Source organism: Bombus fervidus, chromosome 5 (assembly GCF_041682495.2).
Source record: "Bombus fervidus isolate BK054 chromosome 5, iyBomFerv1, whole genome shotgun sequence".
Taxonomy (NCBI): Eukaryota; Metazoa; Arthropoda; class Insecta; order Hymenoptera; family Apidae; genus Bombus; species Bombus fervidus.
This window is the reverse complement of record NC_091521.1, coordinates 206920-230784: the sequence shown is the minus strand read 5'-3', so window position 1 is coordinate 230784 and position 23865 is coordinate 206920. Positions and strand designations below refer to the sequence as shown.

The 23865-nt window shown below is 31.6% G+C and overlaps 2 protein-coding genes across 11 annotated transcripts in view; one reads left to right on the top strand and one right to left on the bottom strand.

Moving 5' to 3' along the window:
• Window positions 1-8101, bottom strand: part of LOC139987316 (uncharacterized) — a 42128-nt gene extending 34027 nt beyond the window's left edge. For 2 of the 9 annotated variants that reach the window (XM_072003429.1, XM_072003430.1), the window contains exons 1-2: window positions 6928-7396; window positions 867-1084 (exon numbers count right to left, since the gene is read on the bottom strand). In XM_072003429.1, the coding sequence (XP_071859530.1) occupies window positions 867-935 (69 nt within the window). In that variant the 5' untranslated portion in view covers window positions 936-1084; window positions 6928-7396. Of the gene's footprint in view, window positions 1-866; window positions 1085-6927; window positions 7429-7708 lie in introns of those variants that run through there. The other 7 variants (XM_072003423.1, XM_072003425.1, XM_072003422.1 and 4 more) reach the window with 7 other exon arrangements.
• Window positions 8102-13194: 5093 nt separating this feature from the next.
• Window positions 13195-23865, top strand: part of Mical-like (MICAL-like protein) — a 39850-nt gene continuing 29179 nt past the window's right edge. The window contains exons 1-2 of one of the 2 annotated variants that reach the window (XM_072003414.1): window positions 13195-14018; window positions 23032-23282. In XM_072003414.1, coding sequence (XP_071859515.1) covers window positions 23131-23282 — 152 coding nt within the window. In that variant the 5' untranslated portion in view covers window positions 13195-14018; window positions 23032-23130. The remainder of the gene's footprint in view (window positions 14019-23031; window positions 23283-23865) is intronic. The other variant, XM_072003415.1, reaches the window with a different exon arrangement.

Below are 23865 nucleotides of genomic sequence, written 5' to 3'. Positions count from 1 at the left end.
TGTGTGTGTGTGTGCGCGCGCGCGCATCTATGTATCCTATGTATATCCGTAAGCATAGAGTCTCTTAAAATTTTCCAACTTAATTATTAACACTTAGCCAATCGCGCGCGCCACAGCGAGCTATACGTTTCTCATCACGCTCGGACAAGCAAACCAACCTATAACGCTGTTCACCGCGTATTTTTTCAAGTATCAAGGACTAATATTCACTACTTAAAAAACAAAGAAGTCTAAAAATTATTTAGGTGGTCAATTATTATGGTAATGATTTTATTTAACGATTTCACATATTGTTTATACAAAACGTCAAATAGAAATATATATTAAAAGCATAAAAAAATATAGATAAGATTAAAAACATAAAAAATGACTGAAGATAAATAACACGACTTGAACGTGGAATTAAAAATTCATAATGCATTTTAATATCTTTTTACAATGTGGTATCGATCGATTATAACTTTACTTAATTATAACTGATAGTGTAACTTTGTAATTAATTTTAACATCACTAAATTGGTGTATTTTATTATATACTGTACTTTATAAAAGCAGAAAAAGTGGTGCAATTAATTGGGAACAATTCCAGGTAAACAATAACTGATAATAAAAAATAAAAATAAAAAAGAGAAAACGCGTTGCAAAAGTCAAAAAGGGGGATCTGCCCGTTCGATCACGCAGCGATGTACTTTACAGAGGGGAGATCTCCCTATTAGATTGGCTAGGTGTTAGGTCGTAAAATGATGTTTGATAAAATGAAAAATGACTGGAAATTTTGTAGCAATATCAATATGCGAACTCTGAATCAAATTTAAATAATGCAACTAATACTCTATCCATAATGTGTAAATAAGAAATTGATAAACCTTGTCGAAGGCGTAAGGCCTGTGAACGCGTGGCTCCTTCTTCTGTTGTTGATTATTAGAGGCCTCCATCGCGATCGAGGCGGCCCTCTGCGACGCTGACAGGAGCTGTGGCGATATCGATGGCGGAGGGGGCTGGGGAGTTGGGCTGGAGACGGGTCTACCCGAACTCCATGGGGCTCTAGCCCCATCCCATCACTCCAGTCACCCCCGCACGCCCACTGAAATTTGTAACAAATTATTCATTTCACATTGTGCATATACATAATTTTCATATTTTAAGCTTAATTATAATCCTACTTATAACAGAGTTAATTAATATTTCAACTTTATCGGCATGCGCTGGCTGATGATTCTAACAAATTAGGCAAGATGTGTGTAGTTTTTCATTTTAAGTAATACAATGATTAGAAACAAATCGTACAAAAAAACTTTTCACTGTTTAACGAACACTATGTATATGGCACAATTTTCTTTTACCAATACATACATCGTCTTATCGTTAAATTCAAAACATTTATATATGCTTGATTATTCTCTTAGTTGTCACGATACAAGAAAATGTTTCGAGAGGAAGCTATTGCATTTCAGAGAAAAAATTAAGTTATAAGAGTGAATGTCATCTGAAGGTCGTATCTTCTGAGAGCTTTTAAGTAGAGTGAATTAACTCTGTTTATATTAGAAAAGTGAAATCAATACGCATCCTAACCCCAATCATGTCCCATATTACGGCCCTGAAAAGATCTGAGTTGAAAATTTGACAAGAAATTGATTGAGACGAAAGTTCGCACAAAATTAATTGCAGAAACAAAATAAACATCTTAATTGCATTGTTTCACCGTACGCTGAAAATTTTGTCTTCCAAATTCAATACACTTACTATGGCGTAAAACTAATACATAACTAGCTAGCTCTTTTTGTTGTATCCGAAAATATACTGCACATTGCACATGTGTTGGAAATACGGATTTTTATGCCTGCAGTCGTTATCGGAAAGTTGAGCACATATTAAACTAATAAATAGTATGATTAAAGTGTTTATTTTGTTTCTGTAATTCATTTTTCGTTTCCACCTCAGTCATTTACTTCCGAAGTTTTCAGCGACAGGTTTCAAGATCATGGGACATGGTTGGATGAGTTTTGATCTCACCTTTTTAGTAGTAAACGAAAAAAAAGGATATTCCATTTAAAAAAACCTTACTATTATTAAAATCCTAGAAGATTTAACCTTGAGATGATCTTCACACTGATAATCTAATTTCCCCCTTGAAATACAATAACTTTCTCTCGTAACATTTCTTTATCGTGACAAATACGGAGGTAATTAAGAATGACAGAGTTAGATAGGACACACTGCATAAATTTTTTATCGAAATTATCCGATCTACATATTGTTCAATTCAGTAAATTAGATTTATTTACGTAAATTAGAAATTAAATTTTTGGTGTACTGAGCGAGTTACCTTCTCACCAATTTCAGTGGTCTTGAAATATGTTGTCAAAGTCACCATTTTTAAAAGCTTTTTCCTATACATATATAGGATGGTCGATTTTAGTTTCCGAATTATACAGGAAACTATGTTTGGTACCATATACACAGTGTCTTCGAAATCATAGTACAAATGGTCGCGAGCGGTGATTCCACGTGCAAAAATAACATCTTTTCGTTTAAGGTTTTGTTTTCGAGAAAAATGAGTCTGAAAACCTATCAGGTACCACCCCTATATTAACTCTTTACGGACAAGTGCCGGCAAATAGCCTCCCAAGTTTTTTTTACCGTTGCAGACGCGTGTCGGCATATAGCCACCCGAATCTGTTCACAGTTCCGGACATTTATTCTGAAGTGGCTGGCGTACGTCTATTTTTCTGAGCGATAATCTTATGCGTATTTACACATGGGTATAGTAAACTAAACAGTATTATGTTATGAAAATTATAGATCTTTAGAAATCTTATCTTTCGTTTAACGTAAAATCGTGATGCAGGATGATGGTCGAGTCAGAATAAATTTCAATCTTTCAATGACATTATCAGATGAATCAGAAAGCTTATTATATACTTTATATATTTTTTATAATACCTTATACACGATGCCTAAAAGTTCCAGAAAGAACATGTTCGATAGCGATAGTAGTGATGACGAACATTATTTTGAACCTGACAAGATAGAGGACGACGACAATGCTTCAGACAGTGGAAACGGACTCCGTTCAACAATGAATCGGCTCAGACGTTTCAGCGTTTCTAGTAATATTAACAATGATAATGAACTAAATATTGATGAAAATAATACAAGTCTCGACAACGAATAACGCAAACGTTCAACGTGTATATTTTTTCAACTGCGCGCGCCAATACCTCTCGTCTACAGCGACGCTCGCTCGCCGAGCGGCCTTGTCCGCAAAGGGTTAACTGGAAACTTCGAATCATGAAATTTTTGTTTCTGTTCGTGTCTGTGTTATTAAACATGAACAATATCACGATTTGCTTCCTTATTGTTGTTATCTTATCCGCGACATCGATTATTATTTTCCTTTATTCTGTATTTAATTTAAATGGTTTTATAAATGAGAATAACGTTAATACTTTTTAAGTATCCTTTTATTAATCAGGAAAAGAAGAAAAAAATTAATAAGTTAAAACACGGGTACCAGATGGGTTTTCAGACTCGTTTTTCTCAAAAACGAAGTCTTAAAGGAAAAAATTTTATTCTCTTTTCACTTATTTTTGTATGTAGAATCACCACACGGTCGCTTGTATCATAATTTCGGAAACACCTTGTACGTATCTTCTTTCTATATTTTGTACAAAATTGTAAATTAGATATTATAATTATTGCTTATGTATGTATATATGTGTATAAATTATAACTGTGTTAATGTAGACGCACCATTATCGGTATTGCCCACGGGCCGTCACTGCTTAAATAGCTTAATCCTACCTACTCCTTTGCATTTGAAATTCAGCAACTGAAATTTTTGTTATTTTTTTCACTGCTTATACGTCACTATGAAAATACGAAAATATTCATTCTATATTCAAAATTCATGAGAAGGTAAAACATCGACAACTTTACGCGGCATACATGATACCAAAAATACCTTTGTGTATGATTTAAAAACTAGAACCGACCACTCATATATGTAGGAAGAAGTTGTTCAGAATGATGATCTTGACAACATACTTTAAGGGCTTCGAAATCGGTGAAAAGGTAAGGTCAGTAATTTGATTAAATTTTTTAATTTATTAAAAATATTGATAAAAAATAAACAATTCTTACGTCTAATCATTCCTCCGAACTTAATCATTTTTTGATTCCATAGTGCATATGTTTTCTAAATACTGTACTTCTTGTATGTTTCATAACACATAGTAATAATGAGAAATAACTAGCAGAAAACTGTAGCTTTATGCGGTAAATAAAAGAAAGTGACTTGAGTGAGACAGGTTTAATAAAATCTCCAAAATTCGATACATATTCTACAAAAAGAAACATATTACTAAAGGTCAGAAACATTATTTTATATGCAAACAATATACACGTATGTATCCACTTCGTAATCAATACATTTAGGAATTACCATAGACTGAACATTACACATTATTTTTTTATTTTACTGCATACCCTTAATATACGAACGTCAACATTTACTTCTCTTTTAACTATACAAAAAATGCAGCTATTCAATTTACGAATAGTATAATTTTATTCTTAAGATTTATACCATTAAATACTTCGGCTTCTCGATGTTTACGACAAGTTTTTAGTAGTGCTAAATATATATATGTAATAGAGAAGGCACCCTAACAGATTAACATTTATTTCAACTCATCAATAACTTTTGCAATATCTTATTTTCCTATTTTCCTTACAAAAATTTGTTATTTTTCTGTGCCCTATTTTTATACATATGTATACTATCGTGCATAAGTATTTGGATTCGCAAATGATTGCAAATGTATAAAATATACTTTAAATGAAGCTCTTCGATTTAATTTTTGCCTCTAATCCTATCTCAGGCAAGCATATATAATTAAGACGTATTGATAAAAACATATTAATTATTGATATTGATTATTAATTAATAGAAATAAATACAGCAATAATTGTATGTAAATGAAAACTGCTTCTACAGAAACACCTCAGCTAAAAGTGACTTAAAGTGTCTTCAACCACATTCTAAAAGTCTATATAAACTTTTCTAATGCCAGCGGTTTATTAGAAATAAATATAGAATTTAATTGACTCAAATACAAATGTATTCCTTGTTTTAGTTTCATTTTAACAGAATATTTGACCACTATTATGGCAAAAAGCAAAGCATTAATAGTAGAGATAAGAATATAAATATTTTGATCGGATTGTATCCAGTGCCCAAATACTTATGCACGATAATGTAGGTATAAGAATTTTGTTGATAGTATCATTAAAATATTTGCGATAGAAACGTAATGCGGTAATTAGAATTCATTTAATTGATAAATATGAGATTTTACTCCTTATTGTATCTTGATTTGTTATACATTTAAATTAATCTATTTTTATTTATATTAAAAATCTTGGAAACCAAAGTGGGATAGAAAACAATATTGAACACCGAGAAGGAATTGATTACCAGGAAGAACAATATGATGGAAAGAGAGGGCAAAGGAAAGATTTAAGTAGTAGCGTTATGTTATATATAAACACTGAAATTTTAAAATAGTCTATAGGCAGAATGCATATGATATGAATGAAATCGTAGATGAAGGAGGATGAATGAGGAGGGCGTGAGTGAGTGAGATAACATAGGAAGTAAGAGATGTATTAAATAAAATATTTTCAAACTTGAACTTTTGCAAGACATGCGTTTCGCACGCAATATACATGACACCATAAACGTAAATTTAAATATTATTCTAAACTTGTTTATTTTAAACCACGAGGCAAAAGCAACACTAAACACATCTCAATAATATTTTTATCATACTGATATTGTTTGCATATTGCGTATTATGTACAGATCATAAATAATAGATAGCAGTAATGAAGAGGGATACAAAATCGCAGACAATCATGTAGCTGAATAATACGGAAGTACATTCGCATCGTTTGACTTTCGTTGAATCGTTACTATAGCAATGACGATATCAAATACAGACCGGTAATAATAACAATGCTTACAATCTTGAAATGTGTGCTAATAAGAAACCTTAAGAATAATTTATTCTTTATATTAGTATTAGTACCATGAATTAACAACCATAAATAGTTGGATTTCGAAATAGTCAAAAGTATTATTGTGCATATTATGTGCCCAAAATCGGTAAAATGCAAATGCGTAATATCGATGAAAATCTGGCGTCAATTTTTTATTAATAATGTTTTGCGATCAACATTACGCTTTACAAATTTTTCCATATTCTATCCATTTTCGAAATGCGCGTCGAGAAACTGCGTCGTGACCCGGTTCACTTTCTTTAAGCTTTCGTTCATCGTCAGAATATGTGGTCGATATTTATTGCAGCTGCTTCGTACGATATTTTCCGACTCATTTTTCCACCTTTCCTCTTGAGAGAAAAGTTTTCCAGAGAAAAAAAAGTCACGCGATATATCTACATAATTGCAACATATTAATCGTAATACTGCGGGTAAAAATCACATTTCGGTAAATTTATAATATATTCGATTTAATGATTTCACGGACTAATTGATGCGGGCAGCTGACAGTTGATCGCAAAACAAAACATAATAAAAAGAAAAAAGAGATTGAAAGAGAAAAAAGAGAATATCGAAGAAGTAACAAACATGGAAAGCACATATATCGATGATACTAATTGTTAAATACGATGAAAATTGATCGATGGAGACGCGTAATGATTGCGACATCCTTGACACAGACATGTAATACGCGTGGAAACTTACGGAATTCTTATCGACAAGGACGAATGTAATATAGACAGTGTTGAAAGGGGAAGGAGGAAAAACAAAAGTTCTGACAAGGATCGAGTTTGGTTAAAGCTTGATCATTAAGTTTGATTTAAGTCAAAAATCCATTGACACAATGATAATTAAAGTACTCACTCGACGAGTCAGGGCAGTGTAGCTTCATATACGCGTCTCGTAGTGTATATCAGGCCATCGGAGCAGGGCCGAGTTCGCGGCCTTTCTTCCGCAGCTTCGAATCTAAAGCCACCGTTCGCACTGTGTCGAGATAGCACCCGCGCGCGCACACCCGCGCTAGACCATTCTCAACACCAGCACTAGCACCACCAGCAGTACCAACGCTAGCACCAGTACCAACCACGACACTGATGCCGCTAACGCTTCTATGCCAAGCATATTTTCAACGGGACCGTCAACGGCACCGACGCGACGCCGCGACGGCGGTCACTGTCGGCCAGACGAATATCAGGAGATATTCGCAGTTATAAAGTGTAGGGGGGGGACAGATACAGAGGGATATAGGCTATGTAGTAGGAAAAAAAGGAAGAAAAGGAAATGACTGTTGTGAAACTGGTCAGCGGTCGGAAAACGATTTGCCAGCCTCTACACACCTTCGCTACGTTTCTTCCTATTATATATCTGTGTATACGAGCGCGCGCGCGTTGTGTGTGTATGTGTACCTATAAAGCTCTTACGCGCGATAAACACATACACACACACACGTATACACTGCATGTACGCACACACGCACGCACGCACGTTTCTCTACAGCTGCATGCATATATAAATCGCCCACGTTTCTCTCGAGATATAACACGTTATAGTACACATAAACGCACGCGCGCGCGCGCGCTCACACACACACATACACACGCTCTCTCACTCACTCACTCACTCACTCACTCACTCACTCACTCACTCTGCTCACCACTGACTGATTTTCCAAATGATTTGTCACGTCACGTTTCACTACATATTATGATGTATCATTGTCAGCTAACGATACAGAATATCGCTTATTAATCACGCTGATCTATTAGCAACAATATCGTATTCAAATCTCGATGTCAATTTCGTAGAGGTCGAATCCCGCAAACATGTCGTCGTCGTCACTCTACAACTCTGCTCATCGTCAGTTTAGCTTCGGATATTCTCGTACTTATTCGTCGAGCGTTGTCGCGCACTTTCGGCCAAGGATCGGTTACTCGGCACCCTTTCAGAGCTTTCAGCTTCCGCAGCCTCCTCGTCTGCTAGATCCGTCACTCGTTCAGCGAACGAGAAGTCCGCGCGCCCGAGTTATTCCGAACTTTATCGATGATGAACGCATATACAGAGAATCCTAGTTTATATATGTACATACACATACTCATGTTATTATATAATATGTAAGTACGTTGAACAGTACAGAGGTCGCCTGTGTTCCAACTTCCAAGCAGTATCAGTTGTATCCACTGATTGTTCCAACAAAAGTGTATTTCACGTTTCCTTGTAATATTATTCTTCTTATCAAGAATGATTGCCAAATGTTTTAAGATAAAACTGTACCATCTAAGTCAAGAATCAGATATTAAGCATATCGTGTAAAATAAAAGACCGGGATTTAAATAATTTAAGTAAAATGACAAATCGGAAAACGAAAGCTTTCTTTTGTCCATACATTTCAATCATAATAATAATAATTATGTGTAGAAGTTAAGTTATATCGTATTATGTCGAAAAATGATAATAGTAGAATTTAATGTACAATTATATTATTATCACGATACATGGTCTATTGTCATATTTAAGATAATTAGTATCTAAAAAATCAATTCCTGTATTAGTATATAAGATAACGAAGATAATTTTAAGAAACCTAAGACACTAAATAAAAAAAATAATAAAAACAGGTAATGTAAGTGCAGGAACAAAATATATGGAACATTTCGAAATATTACGGAAGTCAAACGTATAGCAAACATTCTAATTAAAATCTATTCAATAACTGCAGTGGGTGAAGTAAGCTTTTGAAAAGAAAATTTATAGTTACACATCGGTGTTTATTATAGTTAAACTGAAAACTACAGAGAACTGGAAAGAGATAATATACTCATAAAAAGTAGCATATTAATATAACAGGAAGTATCCTATTAGTAAATAACGGTTGCATTTGAAATATCAAAATCACTAGTACTATATAATGTCATTTTTTATGATATTTTATGATTCATATGCATTGTTTATTGCAAATTATTTAATTAATTATGTGCCTGCATAGCAAGTTTTTCAAGGATGAAATAATATTTTTATATTTTATTCCTCTTGAGGCGAAGGGGGGGGGGTGATAGGTCTGAATCCGTCATTGAATTTAATATAAATATCTATTTGAAAAAAAGACAAAGATATTAAAGGTAAAGGAATAAATAACATACCAACATATACAATTTTTTCTGTTTTCTTTTTTGAAAGCAACATTGAAAGTAAGGTTAACAATGAATAATTTGACATCGGCGCACCAATGGCATCATGGAGGCTAGGAAACTATAACAAAACATTTTGCACATGTGCAGAAATATCCTGAAGCAGTGACGTACAGATTACTTGTAATTACTTTCTGTGTAAGTACATAGCTGTATTGATGTCGATTCTCTTCTTCTTTCATGGTAGTCCCTATTTATGCAAATTAATATTTTCATGAAAATAAAAGTTTTATAAAAGACGACTATCTTTTTTATAGATTTATTTATTTATACATCTAATTCTCAATGTTTTTCAATCATCATCAAACAATCGTCCCACATTTGATGTGACATTTTAGATTGTATAATATTTATTGATGTGATCATATTCAAATTAGTGGTTAATATAATACATCACTGTAAATATTTCATTGAAAATAATTTAGAACGTTATATAAACAGTTCTATTGTTTGTATAGTAATTATTTCTAATTTTTATTTTTTGCGTTCATTTATAAAAGTTCATGTTTAAATATTTATATTTGATATTGTAGTGAAAAAGAATAATTTCGAAGTAAGTGAGCGATTCTAAATAACTTAAAAGAATAGTAAATAGTGAATAATGATAGCTCTATGTCTGAAACCTCTGCGTTACGTTATATTACTCTCATACGCTACTGTTCGAGTTTGTAAGTACGTTCTGCAGACTTATTGATCAACGATCAGTATATATTATGTACCGAAGTTTTCCAACCACCACAAATGGTCTGTGTCTTGATGGTTTATCTTTCGTCTCTTAACCAGACGATATAATCGAATGTTTTGTAGCATTATATAATTTTAAGCTTAATTAATAAATGAATTTTTAAATATATTCTAAATTCAACTCAGTTTGTCGATTTATCAATGTTATTGATCAGTAATTATAAGTAATCGGCCTAAATATATTTAGCAATGAAAAATTCATACAGTTGCTTACTAGTTCATTCATATCGGTGTGTTGTATCTGCCTTGTTCGTCATAACTACTTTAAACTTTATAATAGTTTATTGCTTAGTTAAAACAAAATGTATTTATTATTCCTTTTACAATTATTATTATTGTATATTATTATTATTTATTTGTATAAACATTGATATACAGTAAACTACTTAATATTTTCATAATGCTTAAGAACTAACGACATTGTCGTGATTATACGGTAACAATGAATATTTGTATTGCACAAAGCATACATATTTCACAATAAGAAAGCAGTAAAGCTGATTGGTCGATGTATACATATTTAAGGTAACGCTTGGTCAACTAATAAATGCTATAAGAGAAATAATGATAAAATGGAAAACAAAAGCATTATATATTCTACTTTTAGTATAGAATCAATTTCTTTCTCAAAGCTTTTGTTTCAAGTTAAATGTTGCAGCATAACAAATTTAACAGGTTTCATAACAAATTTTCTAGTATAGAAACTAAGAAATTATGTATAAACAATCTGAGCTATTAATTTTATATCAATAACTCAATAAACATATTATTTTCTCTTTTTCTGTATAGTTTTTCTTAAATAACATTAAATAATATTAATATTAGTTTTATTAGTTATTGAAATATTTTATATCAATTGTAATAATTTTCCTCCAAAAACTAAAAAATGTTATGAAACAAGCTGGTAAAATTTCACTCATAAGTAGAAACTGTGCAACTGAAAAATCCTACTCGACATCTTTTATGACTACCAGAATGCTTCCAATTTCTGTTTTCAAAATTGCAAACATGAATTACAAAACGAGCATGAGAACCATATTAACAGTTTAACTCTGAACATTAGTATGCTATTCATTACTATGAATGTTTTTACCCAGAACATATCTGCTTTAGACTAGTTGTAACATCCAATGAAATAAAGTATTAAAAGTAGTTAAAGAACTTTCCTTTGACCTCTAGCTTTTTTAAATGGCAATGGTTAGTTTTAAATAGTCAATATTTCTGTTCGCAATTACAAGAATCTTGATTTGCACTTTGCTTTCTTCACTATTATAAACACAGTAATTAAGTTAATAAAACATTTTGAGTTAACCTTCCGATTATTCTAACATTCTGCTAACTTTGCAAAAACTGAACATTCTTCGGACAAATCAGTGCCTTTTCATGATTATAAATTAAAGTAGGTTTATGTTACGCCAATCATTCCTGAGGATTAGAAGTAAATGCAAGGCTTGAAATCTTATTAAAAATATTCAATTTTTTTGTTAATATATAAATATGTACACGTACAATAGACTCGCATCTTTTTCTATTTTTTAATTCAATTGTTAATTCTATCACTAAACATTTTAAAAATTACCTTTTATTTATTCTATCATTATTAAAATTCTTAATATATGTCATATTCAAATCAAATATAGTATTACTAAAAACAGGACCAATGTACAGTCTTTCTCACTGAAATGGTTTCCCATCATTGAAAAGTCATGGTAAATAGACTTTTACTTCAGAAGCTATACTCCTCTACATTGACTTCAACTTTGTACTGTTCAGATGTTATCTCATATTTTCTTAGCATACTTATCTGAATTTTATGCCAGTGTTAGTACAAACATCTTTTATGGAGTAAAGATAATCATGCAAATTGTATACGTATATAAACAGTCATTTATTTATATAGGAAACTCTGCTGTGGTCATGGAAGATCCTAATGTCCCATTGTAGATATATATAATTAAGAAAATGTTATATTTTTATATATGTGCTAATTTTTAAAAATTTGTCAAAAATAATTTAAAACTGCATATCAGAAATCAATAAAATATTAGCTTTATTTATTTCTTTTATGTTCCATAATCCTGATGTATGAAAATGTCAGTAATTTTAAAGATATAAAATATATTAAAATTGTCTTTTCAACTTGATCTATTATGAAACATAAATATTCAGTACATGTATGTATATGTATAATATATTTATAACATACAGAAGAATCTCTTTTCAAGTTATCATATATTCAGAGATTCATGAAAGGCTAAAAAGCTTAAGTAATTTAAGATATCAACAAGTATATAAATATTAATATTCTTTCTCCATGATAATATAGTGATCTATATATTATGATTTAATTATTATTTAATTATGACTATTCTTCAAATTACTATCTCATTCCTTTCTAATGATATACACAGAGCAACAAATCTTTGTCTATACATATCTATAGTTCAAGAAATGACTTTCCTTTTATTGAGGCCCATGCACACATATCAGTAACAATACGTATCACCATACAACAGGTACAATAAGTAAAAAATTCTCTTATATATTTGTAATATCCAACAATATTGTATTCAGGAGATAAATTGCAATACCTGTTACTGTAAAGTTACTCATTAGGTAAGTAATGTTTGTACATTACATGTTGTATAATGATGTACGCAGAAAAGTGAACTAATTTACATGATAATAATTCATATATTATTGTTATCGATTGGAAGGAGATTTCAAAATTATAACAGTTACAAAACTATTGTAAACGTAATAAACACGAACAAAAATGCAATATAGATATTACCATACTAATATTGTAAGTTTTTCATAACTAATATAAGTTGTTCATCTGTCCATTAGAAAGAAATTAAAATATTAATATGGTTGCTATCATAATATAGAACCTATCTCATATCTATATTGCATATATGGTAAATATACATTTAACAGTCCAAAAGTAATGATTAAAATTAATATTTAGTTTCAGAAAATAAAGTAAAATCTTACATACAGTATTTTTGGAAATAATTTCGTAAGTAGTATTATTTTCACCTATATTTAGGTATTAGAAATTAATCAGCTTTTTATATATGATTTCTTAACAGTATTATATTAAAAAGATTAAAAAGAATTCATGTATACTAAGCTGGGGAAGTTTATTTTAGATAAGAAAAATATATATAGTTTATTAGAAAAATTTTAACACGTTCAAATACACTTTACATTATATATAATATCATATTATATATATTTAAGAGAAAATATAAAGTAAAGCATGTTGGACATAATTCAAATGTCAGTAATCGTATGTACTTAACCTATATTAAAAGATAGATTTAAAACTAACTGTAATATGTACATATATTAGGTAACATTTATAAAAAAAAGAAAGAAACAAGCTTCTTGATTAAAGAATGAAAAAAAGATAATGAAAAATGAATTATTAAGAAGTTTAAGAAGAAGGGAAAGTAAAACAGGCGGAGCTTAGAATGTACGAGGAAGATAGCCAACAAAACAATAAGAAAAGAAAGAGAGAGCAAGGGGTGGTGGCGTGAAATTAAACGCATGCTACTTCGGCTACTCGTTGCGTTTCAGTCACTGGATTGCAGGCACAGTGTGAATGTTGTTTCGGAGTGCCTTCGACCGGTCTTGACTAGTGTTAATCAATGCTTTCCATATGAAAGTGAAGATATATAAACAAAGCTCCTAAAGTATTGCTAGTTCGCTTTTGGTTTAAAAAATTTATTTAGTTAAAATTTTCTTTATTTCTTTGGGATATATATTTATTGTACTTATACATTAAGGTTAGAAAAATTATTGGATAAGTTGATGTATCAGAGTGTACACAAAAAACAGTAAATACATAGAATAGGATCATTTATCGAAATGAAGTGAATTAAGACAAGTGAATTAAGAAAACATGATGTCATTTTTTGTTCGTTGAAGAATTCAGATTGCAGTCTTAGAGTGCCGACATTGCCAACAGAAGGATTGAAGCTGGTGGCAAGCAGAAACAGGTCATGCGAATGACGTAAGGTAACGGATTTCCGTATGGATAAATAATTTGTAGAAAAGAACAAATGAGGCGACTGAAAAAAAGAAAAAAAAAAGCTCTTAGCACGGGTAAAGTGAAGTTTACATATATACTGCTGCACGCATGTTATCGCTCATATTCTAAGATTTGTTTTGTTTAACATTACAAAACGATAATACTTTAGTCTTTGTATTTATTTGAATATTATTTCTTTTTATCACATTTAATTGATGTAATTTTAAGTACAACTTACATGATTCCCAGTAAATGCACGCACGCACGTACGCACACACGCACGCGCGCGCGCGCACACACACACACACACACACACATTTTACGCTTGATACTTTTCCATGTTTGTAGATACTCTTAAAATATTTACAAAGTCGTATAAGTATATACAACTATTACAGATTATATGAAATAATGTTCTAAAGATGCTAACCTTTTATTTAACTTTATATCTAAATAAAGTATAGTATCCGGACTGTGAAATTTTAGTTCTGAATGTGTCTTCGGGCCTATTCTAGGTCGCTAAAGCCGAAAATAAGGGTTATTTTTGACGGAAGAGAACAATTTTTGAAAATTCGGCTTTATACACATTTGGCCAACAAAGGTCTTAAATTTTAACTGTAAAAATTGGCGTAAGTCTGCGATCATATAGAGCGGTAAGCAATAAACAGCAAAACACGTGATGGCACAGTCAATGCCAATGTTCCAAATGTTCTCTGTATGATTTTTGTATGATCACTGTAAGCCGCTTCACGGCGCGGCGGCTGGAAGATAAAATATAATCCAAACCTAATCCGATACTCACGATTCAACATATACCGAGTAATCCATACAATAGTTTAAGAGTGCCAAGTTTTAAAGAAGGTACCATCAAAATTCACAATGTCATACATTAATGGGTTGATCGAAATCTTTTAGGCCTTATTTTCGTGAACAACGACCCCCTTTTTGGGCTTCGACGACCTCAAAAACTCCTAAACGGTGTCACTCTAGCCGAATATTTTGCAGTCCAAATACTACACGAGAGTCTCAAATTTGTTGGTTTACTAACTTATAAATTAAAATATGATCCTTTTTTTATGTATTATGTGCAAACATTATAACCGTTATAAGACAAATTTAAAAAATTATAGTATAAAAGTTAATATCTTTAATTAATAAATTTTTGTTACGAATAATCGTTATGAATGATTTTTTTGATTACCGATAATTATTATCAATGACGAGAATTTTATTTTGATTACCGATAAACATTTTCGATGGCAAACAAAATTTGTTTGTTTATATTCAGTTATTGTCAATTGTTATTAACATTACTAACAGTTATGATAGTTAGTTATTCATTGACAACATAAAAAAATTAATTATAAACATATTTTTTTAAGCAAAAAGGAACGGTATAAAAATATATGAAACTAAGAACAGAATAAAAGATATTGATGTATAGGTAAAGAAAGTAAGTGTGAGGAGGTTCGTAGCGTAATTTTATATTTTCGGATCGGTGGACACTTGTAAAAAAAGAAGTTTGTGCAAAAACGACCTTGACCCTGAAATTCAAGGTCAAATTTTTTGTTTATTGCAACGTATTCTGTTCATCATAAGGAGGAAAAGTCTCAACATAACCATGGTGTCGCAAATGATCCCTTCTCTTGGAAAAATTGTTAATTTTACTAATCCCCAAATTGGCTTTATTGACAGTGTGTTTACGTTTTGCAGTTAGATGCAAGAAAAATGGCAGCTATTGATACAGGTTGATACTCCAAATCTATCGTTGTATATTGCATATCTTCTTTCTTTGCTTTTTCCTTTCTTTTTTTCTGGCTATTCAAACAATTCCGAACTCGCACATTTCATGTCGGTCAAATTTCTCCTCAAAATTACACATAATTTTTTACTTCAGATAATAAAAATCACGTTCAATTCGATGTTTTATTTGTGCAACGGATGTTGAACTATAAGCAACGTAGGCACATAATTCCTGCTCATTCTTGATTAAATCTCTAAAATCATTGCATATGATTTTTCGCAAGCCCAAATCTTAACATTTGTTAATTGCGAATGCTACTGCATTCACAAGCACGGTCCAAAAAGCATAGTTGCAGCTTACATTGCATCCAATGGCCAAAGTTTCGTCGAGTGACATAGCTCTTTGCTTTTATAAAATTGTGATTTTTCTCGTATTCGCCGATGATTGTTCAACGATCTATTTTATGTAAGCTGATTAGTAAATATGCATAAGCAAGGGTGATAATTAACCAGGTCTTCTTTATAAATGCATTCTTGATCATCAAATTGTTAACTTAACTGCTGAAAATCTTATTGTCGCGGAAAATTTTCTACCTGTAAAGGTCTTCCATCGTTCCTGTATTCTGATATATCACGCTATTTCTCTTATTAGACGTAAATGTAAATGCGAATACAAATGTAAACATAAACATATAAATGTAAATATATTTTCAGTAAAGCCAGTTTAGGAATCATTAAAACTTTAACATTTTTTTTCCGGAAGATGGGGTCATTTGCAACCCACGGTTTCTTCGATACTGTTCTTCCCCGTGATGAGTAGAATATGTTACAATAACAAAAAGTTGTCCTTAAATTTCAAGGTCACAAACTTTTTTTTACAAATCTTCATCTATCTGAAAGTGCAGAATCAAGCTACGATCCTCTTTACACTTACATTCTTTACACTCTGTACAATATTAATACAAATGTTAATAAAAATACTGTGCTACAATATCTTTTATCCTATTCTTTTTTTTACATATTTTTTAATATATTTTTATATCGTTTTCTTGTTCGATAAAATATATAGGTCTTATAATTAAGTCTTTTTATGCGTTGTTAACGAATAATAATTATCAGTAATGTTAATAAGAAGTGACAATAGTCATATGTAACGAAAAGAAACCCTGTCGCAGATATTGGTTTGCGTTAATCAAAGAAACTTTCGCCATTTAAATGATTTCTTTGAGATTTATTAATAATTGGTTTCTACTTAAATAAAAATTAATTTTTATCCAATGATCTTATCCAAAAAAATGTTTAAAATAATTAATTATATTGGGTCTCTGATTATGCATAATATATAATTATAAATAGTATTATTAATTAATATTTAGTAATGTTGTTGTTATCAGTGAGGTATTCGCTTCTAAACAGCAACAAAAATATATAATTCTTTTGTAACTTTAAATAGATTATCTGTTGATTATCATATTGATTATTAGGTTAAGTTACTATGCAAAAATATTTGTTAAGCCTTCTTAGTGTGTTCTCAGGCTATCAATATATATTGTTAATAATTCAAGGTTCGTAACTAAAAGGATCAACAAAGACTAATGTACGATCGTGATGCTAATAGCTGAAAGCTATTCAAAGCCGAAATATAGAAATTAAATAAATAATAAAAAATAACTAAAAGGATCAAATAACTAAAATCAATACAATATTGTCAATATTTATTGACAAATTGCATATTCGTTGACATCTTTGAAATATTGATAATATTATTAATTACCTGAGGACACCTTTAAGTAGGAGCTTTCTTTGTCTCTGTCCTTGTTCATGTATCTGCGTGGTAATAAGCCTTAATTTATTTCTTATGTACATTTTCTATAAAAGAACACAGCATGTTTATATATTTTGTATATCTTTGTAGATAATATTTGTTTTACGAATTTTAAATTGTACTCTGATTTCCTTGTACACAGTAGGTATACACACAGAATGTAATTGTGTCAAGTATTTTTATCATGCTATATTAAATGTTCTATAAACTTGTAATGTTAATTTTGTTGTATTAAATTTTATATTCCTATGATAGATGATATTCCGAAATTAGAGATTATAAATGTATGTAATAAATTATATTATCGATCGTAACTATCTGAAACATAAATTGTAGAATACAATTGATTTAAATTTTCTTTTTCATGATGAAAGCTTTACTATATCGTAGTGCATTTATTTTTGTATTAATGATATATAAATTTATTTTAAATGTTATATTACATTTTGTCATATTCATCATATCGGATAATTTTTAAAAAGTATAAATATTATTGTTGTTATAAATTTTTAAATAAGTACGACTAGTTAAAACTAGTTGGCACTTTATAGCTTAGTAGTGTGTTTATATAAGAAGGTTAACAATCTATATTTTTCTATTTTACATTTTGGATCGATAGTTATTAATGTTAAGTATAGTTCAATAATATTCGTTACTGTGAATTAAGTAAGTATGTCATGAAGCATGCTTATAAATTTTACAGCGCAATAGTGAAAGGGAACATAATGGAAACTCGGACTTGACCTAAACGTGGCGAAAGGGGGGGGGGGTATATCCGTTTAGGTGACTAGTAATGTTTGGCTAAAATTGAAGCGTTTATGTATACATACTCAAAATAAGTATAACTAACATCTAAGAATGCGTATTATATACATATATGGATAATACGAGGTTATTTTATATTTCTCTGTTCAACGCAAATATTCGATAATATAATATAATACAATATAAGCGAGGGTAATAGTGAAATTAAATTTTATTAACTCGAGTGACTTTAATAGCCCGGGAGCGACAGAAACTTTAGGTTTCTAAACTAAACTACTATTTCTGTACCGCATGTAGGGAAAATAGAAGTCTGCCTGGATAGGTGCGGGACAAAGTTCGACAGAAGTCTCTCAATTATGTAAAAAAAATAGTATCGTCAACTTAAATCATTAACGCTGTTATTTTTTGTGAATTGTGGACATCGTAAAATGCCTAAGAAGCTAGTCTGCTATTTTACCTGTGGAATAGAACGCCTCTGTCATTTGAGCAAGTATGACAAAGAAGGGAAGTATTGTTTGACTTAAATCATTAACGTTGCTATTTTTTTTTATTAATAGTTTATAATATAGTATAGGTTTATAGTACAGGTAGATGTAAGAAAAACATAATCTGTCAATCTTCCAATGGAACAAGACAAATGACGTCTACCAGAAGTAGAGTGATCTATCCGACATCCGACAGACGAATGTATAGGCGCGCGGCGAACCCGAGCTCTACTCATCGGTAAGGCTGCTGCATGATCGTAAAAGATGGCCATTTTTGGAATCTTAGGAAATATTAAGAGAGTAATAAACATCATGTTCTTTAAAATTCACATTTTTACGCATTCGATATCCAAATCCTTCTTATCCATGAATATCGTGGCAAAATAATACAGGAATATTCAGTACGTATCAAAGATAATCGTACATGCATAGACACGACCGTACATACAAAATACGTTTTTCCAACATCTTATGAAGTAAATTTCATATACAAGTTAATATACATGACAAAAAATTAGATTATTTGGCTAAGAGGGAGAAAGAATTTGCTGCGCTCTTGGCGTTCGTGGTTCGCGGGGCGCGTGCCAGTGCATTCGCCCCTTTAGATTTCGGACGGCAGTATTTATCCCGCTGGAAGACTGGCAAACTACGTTTTTCTTACATTTTATACTGTAACCTATTTTCTGACATGCTGGTTCAAGTGGCAAGCGTATTTTGTTTTGCAGCTAAGAGGGCTGATCGGCTTTTTTGAACAATTTATGATATCTATAATTCATAAAAGAATTTCAGCTTTGTATAATTTCGATCAAAGATATTATTATCCTGAAGCGCCTCTCGCCATGGCAGACTCGCCAATTAGGAGAATCTAGGAGACCTTCTCTGAAATGTCTTAAGTATAACAATACAAATAGCAACACCTTACAAAAATTAATACTTTGAAAAGTATAACAAACAAAAATATACTTGTGTACAGGGTGCATAAAAGGTAAGTATAAAAACCACCGTAGCGTGGTTCTATACCTCTGGATCAGTAGAAATTTGTAGAAAAAAGTTTGTGGAAAATTTATCTCGAGCATAATTTTCAAGATCAAATTTTATTTTATTGCATCGTACTCTAAATTTACTTTTTGGGACTCGATATCTTTCGAGATGAATTTTTTGGAACTATGTTGGAGAAACGTAGAACAACTTGGAATTAAAAAAAAAAAAGAAAAGAAAGAAAAAAATAGGGGATTTAGAAAGTGGGAGATTAAGTTCATACAAGCGCGTCTCGGTTTGTTGTTAACCCCTTGCCATACCATTTAACTTGGAAGAATCCGGGCCCAAACGTTGTGCCCGAATGGTCAGGAAAAGAGCCGAAGTGACGGAGACAGAGTGTCGGAACTTGAAACATGAGATCGTGCAACTGAGTGCGTAGATAGCCGCGCCCGTGTTTAGAAAAAAGACACCATTCGATACATTCATACTTGGCCCGAGATTAAGACTACGAGCGAGACTCGTGATATTCACGTTTGGCATGAAATTAAACCGTGAATCTAACTCGTGATATTGAGATTTGCCTCAAAATTCCCATCACGACTCAGACTTGTAAAAGTATAGCAAAGGGTTAAGTCAGAGCAAACCTTATTATTCGAATGCTGAGAAGTTCCGTGTAAAACTCAATTCTTTGTCGAAAACAAATATCTGCATCCGCAAAAATATTGCATCCGCGTTAGCGTATTACTATTTATATTAGTGTTTTTAAACAGCCGCCGACCGTTATTGATATTTATGCGCTTAGAATAGTGCTGTCCAGAATGACAACGTAGGTTGCAACGAGTAGGGATATGTCCACTGTATTGCCCGCTAAGGAACTATGGAGGGGAAAAATTCGTTATTTCAACGACAGGCCATTGTTTTAGCATTAATGTGTCGGACAGAGATACCGTGGCTTCCTGGAACACAAGCACACGCCTGGATGAACCCGATCGCGTACAGGAAGCGAGGTGCGTGGAAGCACTCACAGCAGTCACTGCCACCCGAAACTACGCTATGTTTGCGCAGGCCTAGCTCGAGCGTTGATTTGCTATTGACGATGATCGCCGATTATCGCTAGCTATAAATGCCCGACGACCGGTCTGAAACAAAGGATCGTTATCAGTCGCAAGAAAAGAGCAGAGTCCGAGAAAATTCACCGTTGCTGTTTGAGATCAGTCTGCGATCAGAATACTATCAATACCGCCGCTGCCTAAATTCGTTCATTCATCAGCATTCATTCGCAACTAGGTTTTATTCGAAATATAAATCAAAGCGATCATCTGTACGTATTCATCACTTTGTAACATCAAGTTTCATTTAATATCATGGGTTGTAAGTTTAGCAAAATGTTGTTGGCGAATAACAAGATTGCTATTCAAATTTTATAAAATCCTCGCACAGATCTCCGGACTCTTTTCGAGACAAAAGACTCCAATCTACCATATAGTCCACTACGTAAATTAAATATCTTGTGAAGATAATGATTTCAGGGAAGAATTTCTTTGTTGCCTTGATTTATCTGGACAAAATACCAGCTCGAAAATATTTTGTCCTCTGAATGAATATTTTTAAGCACAGGGTTAACAGATTGGAGCAAATGTATGGGAGTATGAAATGTTGTCCACCCACTATATAGTTCACCGACAGTATTTAATTACAAAAAGCTTTCTTCCGAACTGGACCTGTTGACGAATGGCACGGTGAAAATCATAAATAAAATTTGTAGTCGAGCGTTGAACTCAAAGCTGTTTACGACGCTGTGTCACAGTATGGACTCGCAACATCTCAGCATCTTCTTCTCTATGCGGAAGCGAGGTGGCTATCGAAACGAAAGGTTCTTTTATGTTTTTTCGAACTGGGAGAAGAAGTAAAACAGTTTCGGAGAGAACGAAATTCCGCATTAGCAAAAGCTTGCATATTGCATTTCAGCCAACTTGATATTTTTCTTCAAGCATTTTGTACAAATATTTTTACATTGAGAAATAAGACGGATGCGTTCAAGAAGAAACTGGCTCCTTGGGATAGTCGTGTACAAGAAGAAGATATAGGAGTGTTTTCATCGTTGCAAGATCTTTCGACAGCTATTAGACATCAGCCGGAAGTTCATATTTAATATAATAATAAGCAAACATTTAAGGCCGTTCAAAATTTTGACTATTATTATTCTGAAAATGAGGATACTCATAAAGGAAGTAATGGATTGGCAACCCTTTCATGGGATATATTTACGCGAGAAAATTTTTTTAGCTTATAAAAACGAAAGAAAGAGACAGAATGGATGTCAATGCAGTATTTTGTTTTTCGGAACAGCACTCGAGTTGCGGTTATCAAATATTCTTGCAAAGGAGCAACAGAAACTTTCGCATTAGTTCCGCTTAAATCAAATATTATTTTCTAAAAATTTCAATCCTATTATATTCAATTTTAATTTTTAATTCTTTTATCAATACCTTCTTCATTGATCGGTTTCTAATTATTTTAGGAAATTTTCATTAAATATAATGCTTTGTAATACTTATTTAAATATAATGCTTAAGAACAAATAAACAAAGAACTGTTATAAAATTACTGTTATACAAAAGTCATTATAATAAGAAATTAAAAAATTTTAAATAAAGAATTTAAGATAGAAGTTATTACATATGTACTATAAATAAAGTTTTTATTTCTGCTCTGTAATAATTACCCATGAAATAATTCTCCTATCTTGACCGGTTCGTTATACGAAAAGGTTGAAAAGCACCGATTTAAATCACGTTGGCAGTTATGTATCTTTCGTAGACATTTATATAAAAAGTGAATTTTTTTGTGACCACTCATCATTTGTATGAATTTTCCTGGTAATTATTTGCCATGTACTTACTTTCAACTCATGGCTATTTTTCGTTATTCTTCGGAGTGCGTTTTTCGCAATTCGTGGGCATTTTTACGCGTTTATGACATTATTAAAACAAAATCTTAAACGCAATTATATTATTTTTTATTCTCATCTTATTTTATCTCGCAGAATCACCGATTGAATATTATCATTATATCTACTGTATGAAACATTTTCTTTCAAAGAGCACCACAGTTCATATCTAGAAGTTTCGAATAAGAAACAAGATTGTGGTTTATCAACGCGATAAAAAGTATTGTTATATTTTCGTTTATGATTCGTTACAGAGTTCTCGTGCTAGAGTTCAAGGACAGACTATTGCCATCTCGTCCATACAAGGATAAAAGAAGATTTGAAAGATTATAAAGTATAATCAAAAGTTTAAGATGGGCGAAAGGCGAGGTACAAAGGCATTAGAATTTTGGTGTCGGCGAATAACTGAGGGTTATCCTGATGTAAACGTGCAGAATATGACAACTTCTTGGAGAGATGGCCTCGCTTTTTGTGCAATGATTCATCACTTCCGACCTGATCTCATGTAAGTAAAACCATAATTTATTAGCGTGAATGCTACATTCTAAGGGTTTGTTAATCCTTTGCTAGTCCGATACATTTTTACGATATTATAATCCATTTGCATTTGATAGCGGTATAATTTCCGTGTTATTATTTTAATATTTATAATTGTAACCGATATAATAACATTGTTTAATACACTATAATTTATAATTTATTATAGTACGGTATCGTTTAAAACACAACATTCTGCGACATGCAGATCAGATATACTTTTATACAATCACATCTCTTTTCATCTTTTTTTTATTAACGGACTGTAAAATCCGTTTTCCCTTGGACCTAATACATATACACGGATTTTTTCTTCCGTTTGTCTCATTTAGTTTATGTTATAGATTAAACCTTTTTATGTAAGTATGGACAATGTTGTGAAATGTTACAATAAGTAATATGTTTATAACAATATTTGAAATACAACAAATTAATTGTAATTTCGATTTTTTTCAAAATAAATAATTCTTATTTTCTATTTCTTTTACATCTATTACATCTGATACATAGATATCATGGAAAAGTTAAAGAGATGTAATAGGCAACATAAA